The sequence below is a fragment of the Zosterops lateralis genome, assembly GCF_965231275.1.
Source record: "Zosterops lateralis genome assembly, chromosome: 6".
Lineage (NCBI taxonomy): Eukaryota > Metazoa > Chordata > Aves > Passeriformes > Zosteropidae > Zosterops > Zosterops lateralis.
The window spans coordinates 49,947,780-49,959,993 of record NC_139761.1 but is presented as its reverse complement, the minus strand read 5'-3'; the positions used below and the strand labels follow the sequence as shown (position 1 = coordinate 49,959,993).

Genomic DNA, 12,214 nt, shown 5'->3' with positions numbered 1-12,214 from the left:
AATCCAACATACTTGCTTTGACTCACAACCAAGACAATTTCAAAAGTTTTTAAAAACTGGCATATTCTTCTAAAATCCCTAATGGATCTCAAACTACCATTGCCATGGAAACCTGTGAATAACTTTATCCTAGCCTTTGCCAATTATGCAGTTTTATGGCCCTCGATACCCAACACATCCTTTATGCCATAAAAATAACGGGATTGAGGGGGTGGGAAAACTGCATCAATCTTATTATCCAGAGCATACCTTCTTGCTCAGTCCTGGTCATTTCTTCTAGTTTCTTCTGCTTCAGTGTGTCCACCACATCTGCTAGGCTTCCCTTGCGGCGCTCCGGCGTCCCAAAGTTAACACTGGTCATTAGCTCGCTGCGGTCACGGCCTCCTTCGTCGGGCTTGTTTGGTGAGGTAGAGGTATTTCGGAAGGAATATAGGGAACATAACTTATTACTCTCTGACTCCTGCAAAGAAACAAAACAGTGTCAAAACACGGGCTCTTCTCTCATGGCGGAAGGATCTCAGGCAGGCAAAAAGTTATTTATTAGTTTGTAATGCTAACAAGCCTACATATCTCCTTCAGTTTATAAATTGAGCATTATGATTTGAATTTCTTCGTTTCAGTGCTTTACACAGGTACTTTTGTCCTTAAACACAGTTGTTTCAACATTTCTAACATTCATACTTCATGCCTGAGATAATCTTCGTCAAGGATTTCCCTCATCAGGAACAAGCAACAAGGAACACTTTTTAACAATGAACGTGTTAAGCTTTCACAGTTTTCTTTAGTTCCTTAAATACGGACAATATACGTAACACTAAGGAAGAAAGTACAGGCAAGCACAAATTATTCCTGGATGAATCCTCAGCTAATGGAAAACAGCATAACTTTAAATCTAGAGAAAGTGTTAGGCCAACCATGACCAAGAAGGAAGGAATCTACTTCACAGTTAAATAAGGTTAATGGTATGTATGCATCCATGCACATTCACTGCCCTTTAAATTAAATTTAAATTTTCTGTAAAAAATGAAAGTTACAATGTATCTAATAAACAAAAAGACTCTTCTTTTCAGGACAACATAGGCAAGAATGAGCAAGGAAATGAAGTTATGGCAAAACAAGTCATATATGCCAATACACAAGTACCAAGACCACCATCAAGTGTTGCATAGTCAAAAAACAGAAGTAAAAAGGGTTCATCTCCTTCGTCAATAGATAAAGCTTATTTGAGCAAAAGATTTTTAAAAAGGGCATCAAAAAGCAATGAGCAATGTCAAATCTCCTCAATTTTGTGATATCACCCAACAGTGAAGCCCTTCCTGAACTTCTCTGGCTCAGACTTGTCATTCTCCCAGTCATACTTGCAACATTCACTGTGTCTCTGCTTTCACAATTTCAGCTAAAAAGAGAAGTAGTTCTTGGATTTGTCCTCAAAAACTCAACCACAAGAATTTCTCACACACTTCATTTTCCAAAATTACTCTTCTATTTTAATTTTTAATAATGCCAGGCTAGAAGTGTTAAACATTTGGGGAAAAAACCTGATTTTTTTTTTTAAATGTTTCTTTATGGTGTGTCCAGAAATGTTTGTGTGTATATTAGATTCCATGAAACATACTTTTTTTAAAAATTGAAGAGTAATAGTAGCAATACATTTAAATTAAGAAGCTAATTAGTAGTCTTGTCAAAAAACATTCTCACAATGCACAGTGTTCCTCATAACTATAATATTCCTGCTACTTTATGAGCTGAAAATACCCATCTTCAGAGCACTGAAGAAACTTGCACTCTGAAGAAGGGCTAAAAAGCATTAACCATCAGCAACACCACGAGACACAAATCTTTGCTTCAGTCTGGAACAGATTAGGAAGTAGCTGTGCAATGTAACAGGAGGACCAACAATGAGCAGGCTGGGTAACTCAGGGCTGGGGGGACTGTGCAGGTGGTGGCACATCATCCTCAAGCACAGCAGTCTGTGATCAGCACAGCACTGCTACTGTCACTGGAGAAGGAGGTAGCATTTGCTAAGGATGTTGCAAATGTATTTATTCACTAAGACAAGAAATTAGAAGACACTATCTCTCATCCCACTGGTAGCAGCCCCTCATCAATGCAGTAGGAGCGACAGAGGTTTTGCAGGCACTAACAGAAAGAGAGGTGACATGGAATAAAAATTTTATCTTTGTATTTTCCGCAAATAAACATTAACAATTTTTTCACTCCATCAGTTTGTATTCACTGAAGAATCACAAATATCACAAATATCTTAGACCAAGTACAGAGATGAACTTATTTAGCTGCCTTTAAAATGGAAAGCTTTCATATATTTAACTCTTTCTAACAAAAACTACTTTGCTTTTTTCCATAAAACTTGGTCTTACAATGGAGATGAAAAGAGCATCTTTAATATTTTTCAGATGCAAAGCCTGAATTTCTGCCTTTCCTCAATGAAGAATTAATACTACGTACTTCGGCACTTTCGCCTTTGAGGACAGTACAAGAGCTACTTAGTAATTTTGAAGGCACTTTTTCTCAAGAGAGCAACATCCTCTTACAGTACATGAAGAACATCCATCAGTCTCAATGCAGGGGTTTTCATGCTCTCAGCAAGGAACACTAAATCTATTGTTTAGGCCGGAAACAAGCAGATAAGGCAAATCTGTGAAGTAGGAATAACGGAATGCTCTTCCTCCTGATAACCTCTTCTGTTCCTCGTCTGGATGCATACATGGTCCAGCACAACGTTCCTTTGCTGTGCTGAAAGACTCCCCTAGTCCTGCCTCCATCAAGCAGCACATTCAAACCCTCTTTTTCTTGCTCAAAAGACTGCAATATCTACAATGTCTATCTCAATGTGATGAGATAAGCTTAAACTCCACACAAATGATGCAGATTTATGGGAGGCAGGCAGAATGACCACCCTTGCAAGTATGAAGGCTTTGCCCAATTAATAAACTATTTTTTAAAATGTAGAATAAAAATAAAACAAAAAAATGCATTTGTAATATTTCTGGTTCTCTTTAGACAGAACTCTTTCTACAGCAGGTAGAGTAGGTTTTATTAATGGCCAACTAGACAGATCAAAACACAAGGGGACAAGGGAAGTATTCCTGTTATTTCTTTCTCTAGAAAGTCGACTCAACTGTATTTGAAGTGAAGTTTCTACTGCAGCATTTGGCTTGTTGAAAATGAAGCAAATGTTGCAGCAAATTTATGAAGGATTTTAATTTTCATTATAGACCTTTTGCAGACCACTTCTTGTGGCATGTCAGACTTGTCCCAGCACCTCATCCACTATTGCATACATCAGATGCAGACCTGGATATCAAAAATTATTTTGCATTGACATTCACGAGCAGCACAGAGACCCTCCTCATATATCAGGTATCCTCTGAAAAGTTTAGTGGGTCATGTGTGTTATCCAAAACAAGAGGGATATCACCTCTGCACATTGTTTTTTGGTCCTCTTGCTCTAATGCATAAAGTGCTTTCCCTAGAAAATCTAGAGTTCAGATGGAAAAGGACCACCATGCTTCCTAACCTAGAACAAGCCCATGAATTTGTGGTTAGGAAATGGTCCTTTTGAATATGAATATGGAACAATCCAATAAAGACACATCTCTGATGCTTAACAAGATTTTTGAAGCCACCTTTTTCAGAATGAGGAATTCCCACTTGGTTTGATCTGAAGAGAGAAAAGAAAGGTTGCTATTAAGGGTTTTTTTCATGTATTTTCCTAAGAGGAAGTAAAGACAAGTGCCTAGCCAATATCAACTCAAATGTTTTCAGTTTGCAAAATCCAAATGAGATCAGCATTGATGAAAATTCTCTATGCTAGTCAACTTTTCCCAGCCTCACCGATAAAAATAAGAAAATTGATATTAAAATATGGCTGATATGAATATCCACTTAATGTATGTGGACACGATCTGGTGCCCAATTTCATCCAGTAGTTCCATAATACACTAGGCAAGGGACACATCCCTGGATTCTCAGGTTTAAAATTCATGTATTTCTGTAAAAATGGTACTTTAAGTCTAAACTTGAGATAAAGTCTTCAACACATGGCATTTGCCTTTGAAAGATACATTTTTCAGGGTGTGCTATTCTCACTGATTTCAGTGGTTTCCAGGTAAGGAGGGGGAAAATGTGGAAAATACAATCAGATAAATTGCAAACATTTAGTCTTTGGATAAAAGATTTAACACAGGGCATGCTTCTTCAGAACTCCATTCTGTTTTTTCTGCATTTATAAAACTATCGTCCTACATCCACAATAATTCTGGATAATTGTAGAACTATTTATGCCTGTACCAGAATGCACAAGGGGTTGCACAGGGATATTTGTCCACCACAATGGAGGCCTTTCCAGACTGGTGTCTAATAGTTGGCAAACTATAAAATTTGAAGACAGCTTATTAAACAAAAAAGGAACAAATCTGAATGCTTAAACAGCATGTACAATGATTTTGTATCTTAATCTTTCCTTTTGCCTGTGTCAGATAAAAACACTTGAAGTTGCAAAGGTATTTAGTTGCAGAGATGACTAAGCCAGAAAATCTTACTGCTCTATACCTGAAGAGAGAAACTCAGTCTTGAACCACTATTTCAGCTGCCTACTACTCAGCAGAGGAAAAATTGAGTTTATTTTTGAAAGGTTGGGGTTTCGTATCAAGGTAAATAAATGGCATTTTTCCTGTCTACATTTTCTTGCCAGCCCATTAGCACAGACCAAATTTCATTACCGATCGTACAACCCACTGTGGTCAGTGTTTTGACAAAATTCTATTATTATAACAGCTTAAATACTTATATATAGGCACTAAAAGTTAAGAATTAAGTTCCAAAGTGTACAGAATTGAGAGACAAATAAATGAACAAAAGAGAGAAGACCCAAAAGTAGCAAGGCATGGACACTAAAATACTATGGATGACTCATTCAGGGATAGATAGCCCCTGCATGAAATCATAATTTACTTTTACTAAAACCTCCCCCATTCTCATACATTAGCTGGAAAACAACATGAAGAGTTCCAACACAACATGGGAAAAGCTTTCCTAGGTCTTTTCTTGGCCTTTTTCATGTTAGAGAGACATTACACTTTAACCAACCTCAAATTTTCTTGGAATATATGTGGTCCCACAGTTTCTTTAGTCTTACCAGCTTTCCAGGCTGCCTGGTGTAAACTGACCTGTTGGCTATTTCTTTTAGAGCTGCTGTGAATGTCTCAAGTGCAGCTTTGGTAATGGCAGGAGCAATTCTAATTACAAAGAACTTGGTAAAAATAAAAACGGGGACTCTGTGACTACACACATGGTATTTTCTTCACACACCACAATAATCCCTTTAAAACTGTTACACTAAGAAATATGTAAAGATAGTTCAGTAGGCCTCTTCCTCTGAGAATATTATTTTTTAGCAAGTACATTCACTAAATTTCACAAGTTACATAGGTTATATTCTTCAAAAAGATAGCTCATGGTTTCTGTTAAAAAAAAGGAAAATCCTTATAGTTTCTTAGATGTTTCTACTGAAGAGTGATTGAATTAATAATAATAATTTTCTTGTTAGTGTAAAAAAAAAATTTCTTGTGTATTTAGATTCTAACAGCATAAGTAGTTCATTTTTCCATCAGTGCCTCCACTGGTTTTAATAGGATAAATGAGGGACTGCTGCTGAAAGTGGCAAAAATAAAGGTATTGATAGCTGACACAGTACTTTTTATACTGGGAAACTAATATTTATATCAATACCTGCAAGCTGAATCATGAGCCAACTTGGTCACCTTTTATGAAGCCTTTTCACTTCCAAAATAGAGCAAACAGACACAAAATTACTGTTCTATTGGTGAAAGATTACAAGCTAAAAACAAAATTCAATATTCCTGCTCCTTCCTCCAAATAGCCAAAGTGCAAAATATGAGGGGCCATATTTGGGAGTTGAATGCAACCTCTCAGTTTGGGGACACCACAACCAGGAGTGGAGATCTGGCTTGGGACAGATCTCTGTTTGGGATCCTCCTAAGGGTTAAGGACAGACCAACAGCCTGGTGAGCTGGATCCTCTTGTCAGGAGTCTTAAACGAGGGGAAGTGCACAGGGCTGCAGATTTTAATGGCAGTATTTATGTTTCATGTAGGGAGGATGGATCCTCTGGAGCTCTCTCTGAAGGTGAGAAAAGAGGAAACCTTACGAAATGAAACTGAGGGCTGTACAAAATCAGGGTCACAGTGTTAGTTAGCAATTTAATAATAACTGTGATCAACTTTGATTGAAAGTTGACGACTGCAATCCCACTTAATAGCCAGAGAGAAAACCGTTTTCTGTAAGAGCTCAACTAAAATCACAGGATGAATGGCCAAGAAGTAGAAAGCAAATATTACTAACATAAAATGTGTTAGCTGAATTGCTTATTTCCATGTGGATGAGGCTTTTCTGTTATAAAGGGATATTTATCTGTCTCTGCATTGAATGGGACACATGTAAACACCCCAGGAAAGTTGGATATCCAGAGTGGTTTTGATTCCAAGTACTAGAGGCATGCTGGCACTTGGAACTAGTCTGGAGTTAACATATAATGAAAGCAAATGTTTACAAAATCATTTCCAATCACTACATTAAATATGGTTTCCCATTTTGAGGAATTTAATTAAATAGAATTAAAATAAATTAAAAATCTAAGTGATCATTTCCAATTCTCATCTGATTAAGAAAAAAACACAAAAGTTTTATTAAGAAAGATTTATTTAAATCCAAGGCTTGAGAATGACTGCTATGAGCTATTGAGAGAACATCATTTGTTAAGTCTCAGCAAATTATGCTAGTGGGAGGGCAAATGGCAAGTAATGGAATAAAGCTTCAAGTCTTTAACTCAGCATTTACTCTGATAAAACTTCTACTGATTTCACTGCCAAAGTATAGGCGGAATACAATTTGTAAAGGGCTTGTATTCCATCTTTTATACACATCTAAAAACCTCAAGAAGAAACAACACAACAGTAAGCTCTAAGCCAAGAAATAATATGCTAAATTGAGAACTTTAAAAAAAAATTAAAATAACTTTAGATCAAAGGTTTAAAAATGAGATGTCATAATAATCAGGCATATATAATCCAAGTATAGTTTTATAAAGAGACCACTGCAAAACCAGAGGTCTGTTTGGAAGGCATGGGCAGGGACTTTTGTCTCCTGTAAAATATGACCACTTAATTGCAGCAATCCCTTTCTACTCAGGTGTAGGAGCAAACCAGGTAAACCAGCTTTGGGTATCTAGATTTCAGAGGGTTACCATTTTCCAGCTTTGTGATTCAAACCCTTCTCTTTATAAATGAGCAGTGATTTGAAACACGTCAACAGGCACTTTGCTCCATTCCACAATAGAAAATCACCTCAAAATTTTTAAATACAATGACAAACCATTTCTATATGGCAATCAACTCACTCACAAATGATACATATAAACTTGTGTGCTTTTGTAAGAGTTAGATGCTAAGGATTTCCTTAATTATCCAAATACCATATGTCCTAACTCCCAGTGTTTACATTTGGTAATAAATCACAACAGTATTGAGACTTCATGCCCTGCACTTTGGTTAAATGCTCTTATTAAGGAAAAAAGTAATGGACAGCCATTTACAAAATGATTATTTAGACTTATATATTCATCTAAACTGAAACTGAAGAAGCATTGTGATCAGTCCCAGCTGATCAGCACTGTTTACCTCTTGGGTAAATAAAGACACATATTTTGTGATGCATGCTTGTCAAAAGTTGCCAAATAAAACAAGGATTCTGTGGCTTGGATACTAAAGACCACTTTGTGTATATCCAACTTCCCCCTATTAGGTCATCTTAATTGTCCAGCTTATAAGTAGGTCTATGGTAAATATAAAAATAAAATTTGTCTTTATGTTTTTAGCAATATCGAATGCACATGAAAATCCGCCTCTGTATATTCACATGACATGCATTATATGTTTTATGTCCTCCTTTTAGCATTTGCAGAGGAATGCATGCAGGAAACCAGCCTGCTGCATAGAGTACTTGTATTTCTTTAAGGTAAACACTGATGAAACATTTGGAAGATTGAAATAAAAACAAGAAATTTATGGGACATAAAGGTATCACATAAAATTGCTGTGAATTACAATAACATTGGCTGAATCCCAGAACAGATAATCCTTATAAACATGCAGGAATGTTGTAAACTGTATATGAATGTCAGTGATACAGTACATTAGGAGACTCATATTACACTTGGTGCTGTGTAAGTCTCAGTCCCTGGGTTTTTCATGGCTTCAAAGATTAAAATAAATATATGTAGTATCTTTCCTTCCTCCATGAAGATATTTTATGTACACAGTTTTATTATGCTGAACAAAGATACCAAAGTCTGTTTTTTCTTGAGCTGTCAAAGTACAAAAGAAATGCAAAAAGTCCTTGCACAGATGTAGTAAAGTGCTGGATTTTATCTTTTGGCAGGTGCTCAATATGCAGCCCACATAATCACATGTTAATGACTGGAGTGTGTTAATCAGCATGCATACCTGATTCCTTCTTGCCCAAGGAAAAAAAAAATTAACAATTTAGAACGTGTTAATGCTTCTACTTTTGAAAAAATTCATGTCAATATACAGAAGTGAGTTAAAAAGTTTTCAGAAATTGCTTCATAAAAATAGGAAATGTTGAAATAGGAGAAAGGAATAAAATTACTACAGATTTACATGAACATAAACCACAAGTCTTTTGCAAAGAACTCAGGTGATGATTAATTCTGTTTAAACACAGTTCACCCTAGAATACAGGGAAAGGTTTAAAATAGATCATGCATTTGGAAAAGAAAAATTATACAACGTCAAAATGAAAATAAAACAAATATAACAAGCATGCCAACAAGAACAATTATTTGATTCTTCTTCAAATAAAGTTCAATTTTGTATTTCATCACCTCCATTAAATACATTCTCCTGCATACTTCCAGGGAATTGTTTTATTGTTTTTAATATGAAATGTTAAAATCTTTTTATGCTAAAGCTAGTAAAACTAAGTCCTTGATACATCAAACCTTTAGACATGTGCTTAACATTATAGTTGCTGGTAGTCCTAATAAAGTAAAGTTAAGCACATACCTGAATGTCTTATGAATCAAAACAACACCCTTGAAAAAGAATTAATTCCATCTTTTCTGCAATTTATTTTTCATAGATGTTTATTTTATGGAAATATAAAATGCCATATCCTCAGCTTTTTCACACCCTTTAATTTCAGCCAAAACTTCGTATCCATGCAATTATATATGTAGGTATTTATCTCTTTAGTTAGACAAAAATTCTAATGCACTACCTGGCATGCAGAGATAATATCACGAGCAGAGTAGAATTGCTTTCGATGATCACAAAACTCAGATTTGTACATGTAAATAACAGCTGCATGAGCAATTTAGCAGAAACAGAATTGCCAGAGTTTAGGACATTTATGTTTGATGCATTTTATATGTTCATATTCAGCCCATAAAGGAACCAAAAATAAAATTTCAAAACATGTAATTGTATCTATAACTTTGGAGAATTTGAAGCCATGAATTTATATAACAACAAATTCACAGTGTTTAGCATGTGTAAATGTTTTTCAACGATCTTCCCTAAACACCTGAGTTTATTTTCCTTAAAGGGAAGAACCTTCAACATGAGAAGTTAATAACATGGAGCAAGAGGTGGGGGGGAGCAACAAGATTTTGCCTGTTTTATGTAGAGACAGAAGCACAAAAATTTTAAGACCTTTAGGAAACCACCTATTTCTGTCTTTCTGATGACAGTAGCTTTGCTAAAGCTATATAAAGTAAGATTATATACATAGTGATTTAAAATTATTTTAAAAGGAACAAATACATGTGGCAGGAAGAGATCTTCAATTTCTCTGCTGCATGTATAAATCTGCTCTCAGTACTGCTGAGATGTGCACGCAGCCACAGTGGAAAGGTAGGAAGCCTTTCACTCCTTTGGCAAGGAGTCAACAAAAGATAGAGCCTTGACGTAATTATGAAATATGTCAACGCTGCCATTTGAGATAAAATCCAGTGAGATACAATTAGTTTCTAAATCCAAAGGGTCTCTGAATGATGTTACACAATGTACAGGGAAGCACAGCATATATATTTGGATAAAATTAATTTTATTTGTGTATGTACCTGTGTTTGGTTTCCCTCAGTCACAGGGAAATAACACCCATCGTTCAGACTGGATTTGCTGCAGGGGTTCCCTGTGAGAGTCCCTCACATCCAAATAACAGCAGAGTGAAAAAGATGTGCCTGCCCTCATTGAGTGCATGCACACACTGTCTCTCTAACACACTGCTGGGGTCGTGGGTAGGAGAGGAACAGCAGAGGGAAAAGAAAAGGGTCCGGTGACCATCACAGTGACACAGGACCACCTACAAGTGATCACCACCGTGCCTGTGGGTTCCTCACATTCTCTGTTTGTTACACCAGGATTGCGGGTGGGAAGAGAGCTTACCTCCCTGTGGGTTATTTATTGCTGGGAACAGATAAGAAGTTGTGCATTTTGGAGAAAAGGTCTACATTTCTTTAGATGAAAGCTGCTAAAATTTATTGTTCATGAGTCCCAAGTCCAGCCTTAATAATATGGGAATATAACACCCCATTCCTCAAAGAAGGTAAAGCCAGTTCTCCATCTAAATTTGTATTTTTTTTCCTGGCCCTGCTTTCTCCTGATACTTCAGACCAAAAAAATTTAAAATCTCTGTAATTTACCTTATGGGCTGTGTGGGACTCTGTATGAAGATGAGGGCCATTCCTGGTTCCCCAGCGAACAAGTACATATTAATATTTTCCATTTCTTTAAATACATACAAATATATTACTGGGATACAACAATTCAATTACTATTAAATTTAGCAAAGGTAAGTATTTTTGGCCTTTCCTGCTCGTCCTCTGTGTTGTCTTAACAGAAACAGATTTTGGATGCAAGCTAAAAAATTGTCTATTTTCTTGCCTGCTTCTCACTGTCTCATTGGACAAGGCATAAGACTTTCACCATTATCTTAGTACCACTTTGCCCTCTTCCCTACAGTTTACCACAGCACATAGATATGGCCTCAGCCTGAAATAGATTTTATTTTCTATTAGGGCTATAATCAGCAATAAATACCCATACATCCAGCTATTTTTATACTAAGTTACAGTTAGAAACGTAAGTATAATCTTTTCAGCTCAGTAAGATGAATTTACAGAAATCTTTGGGTAGCTTTATCTTCCCCCCACTGTAACATCAAATTGGCTGGTGAAATGATACTGGCAGCATAAGTCATTACAGGTCTGACGTTACAGTTGTTACACATTGCTGAATCTGTCAAATGAAAAGGGAGCACAAAGGGAATTTCCAAATGCAGCTGCTATTTCCCATTTGTTAAATCCTTTTATTACACCATATAAGTACACAGCTGGGAAATACTATAGAGTGGGAGTTAAAACAAAATATTTTGGCTTCCAGACATTCAGAATACACAAAGGACTCAGTGGAAAGCAATGCCTGATATCAAAAGGGAGTGAAAGTTTGAAAACATTTCTAGCCAGTGTGGTTTTTTTCTGATAATGAACAATGTAGTTTAAAGGTATCTTACATTACAGAAAGTGCTGCGTACCATAAATGTTGGGTAAAAACTCAAATTTTTTTTCACTAAAATTGCCCTCCTACGGTATCTTTTCTAAACTTGAGATCTATACAGCCCTTGGAGTAAATTATGATGCATACAGTGTGCTCTTTCAAATTCCAGTGAACTCCTTAGTAGTTTTAAGGACAGAAAGGATGCAGGATTGTGCCCTTAATTAGATACCAGATAAAAGAGAAATTTTTCCTCCCCATATGTCGACACAGCATTCTTTGAATTTACTATCTTTTAACCAGACAACACACATTATTGATGCATTTTAATGACAGCACTACTGTCTTTACTTTCAAAGTAAATGCTATGAACAGGTGCTTCTTCAAATCTGCTTCTAAAGGATCCGTCTGGGAAAGGTCAGAAAGTGCTCACCTTCTGGGAATTTGGGTTTATTAAATAAAAAAGTGACCACTAGCACAGCATCTATCTCAGAATTGCCCAACCCACCTTCTGGAATCTGTCTTTCTGGAAAGAAGCATCTATCCTCCCTCTAAGGAGTATGAACATGTTTTCATCAGGATAGTTGCAGGCCCCTCTAA

At 36.3% G+C, this 12,214-nt stretch overlaps 1 protein-coding gene across 17 annotated transcripts in view; it reads right to left on the bottom strand.

Moving 5' to 3' along the window:
- The window catches only part of SOX6 (SRY-box transcription factor 6), a 384,737-nt gene that overhangs the window by 212,815 nt on the left and 159,708 nt on the right, over window positions 1-12,214 (bottom strand). For all 17 annotated transcript variants that reach the window (XM_083863095.1, XM_083863092.1, XM_083863093.1 and 14 more), the window contains one exon: window positions 250-460. In XM_083863095.1, the coding sequence (XP_083719221.1) occupies window positions 250-460 (211 nt within the window). The remainder of the gene's footprint in view (window positions 1-249; window positions 461-12,214) is intronic.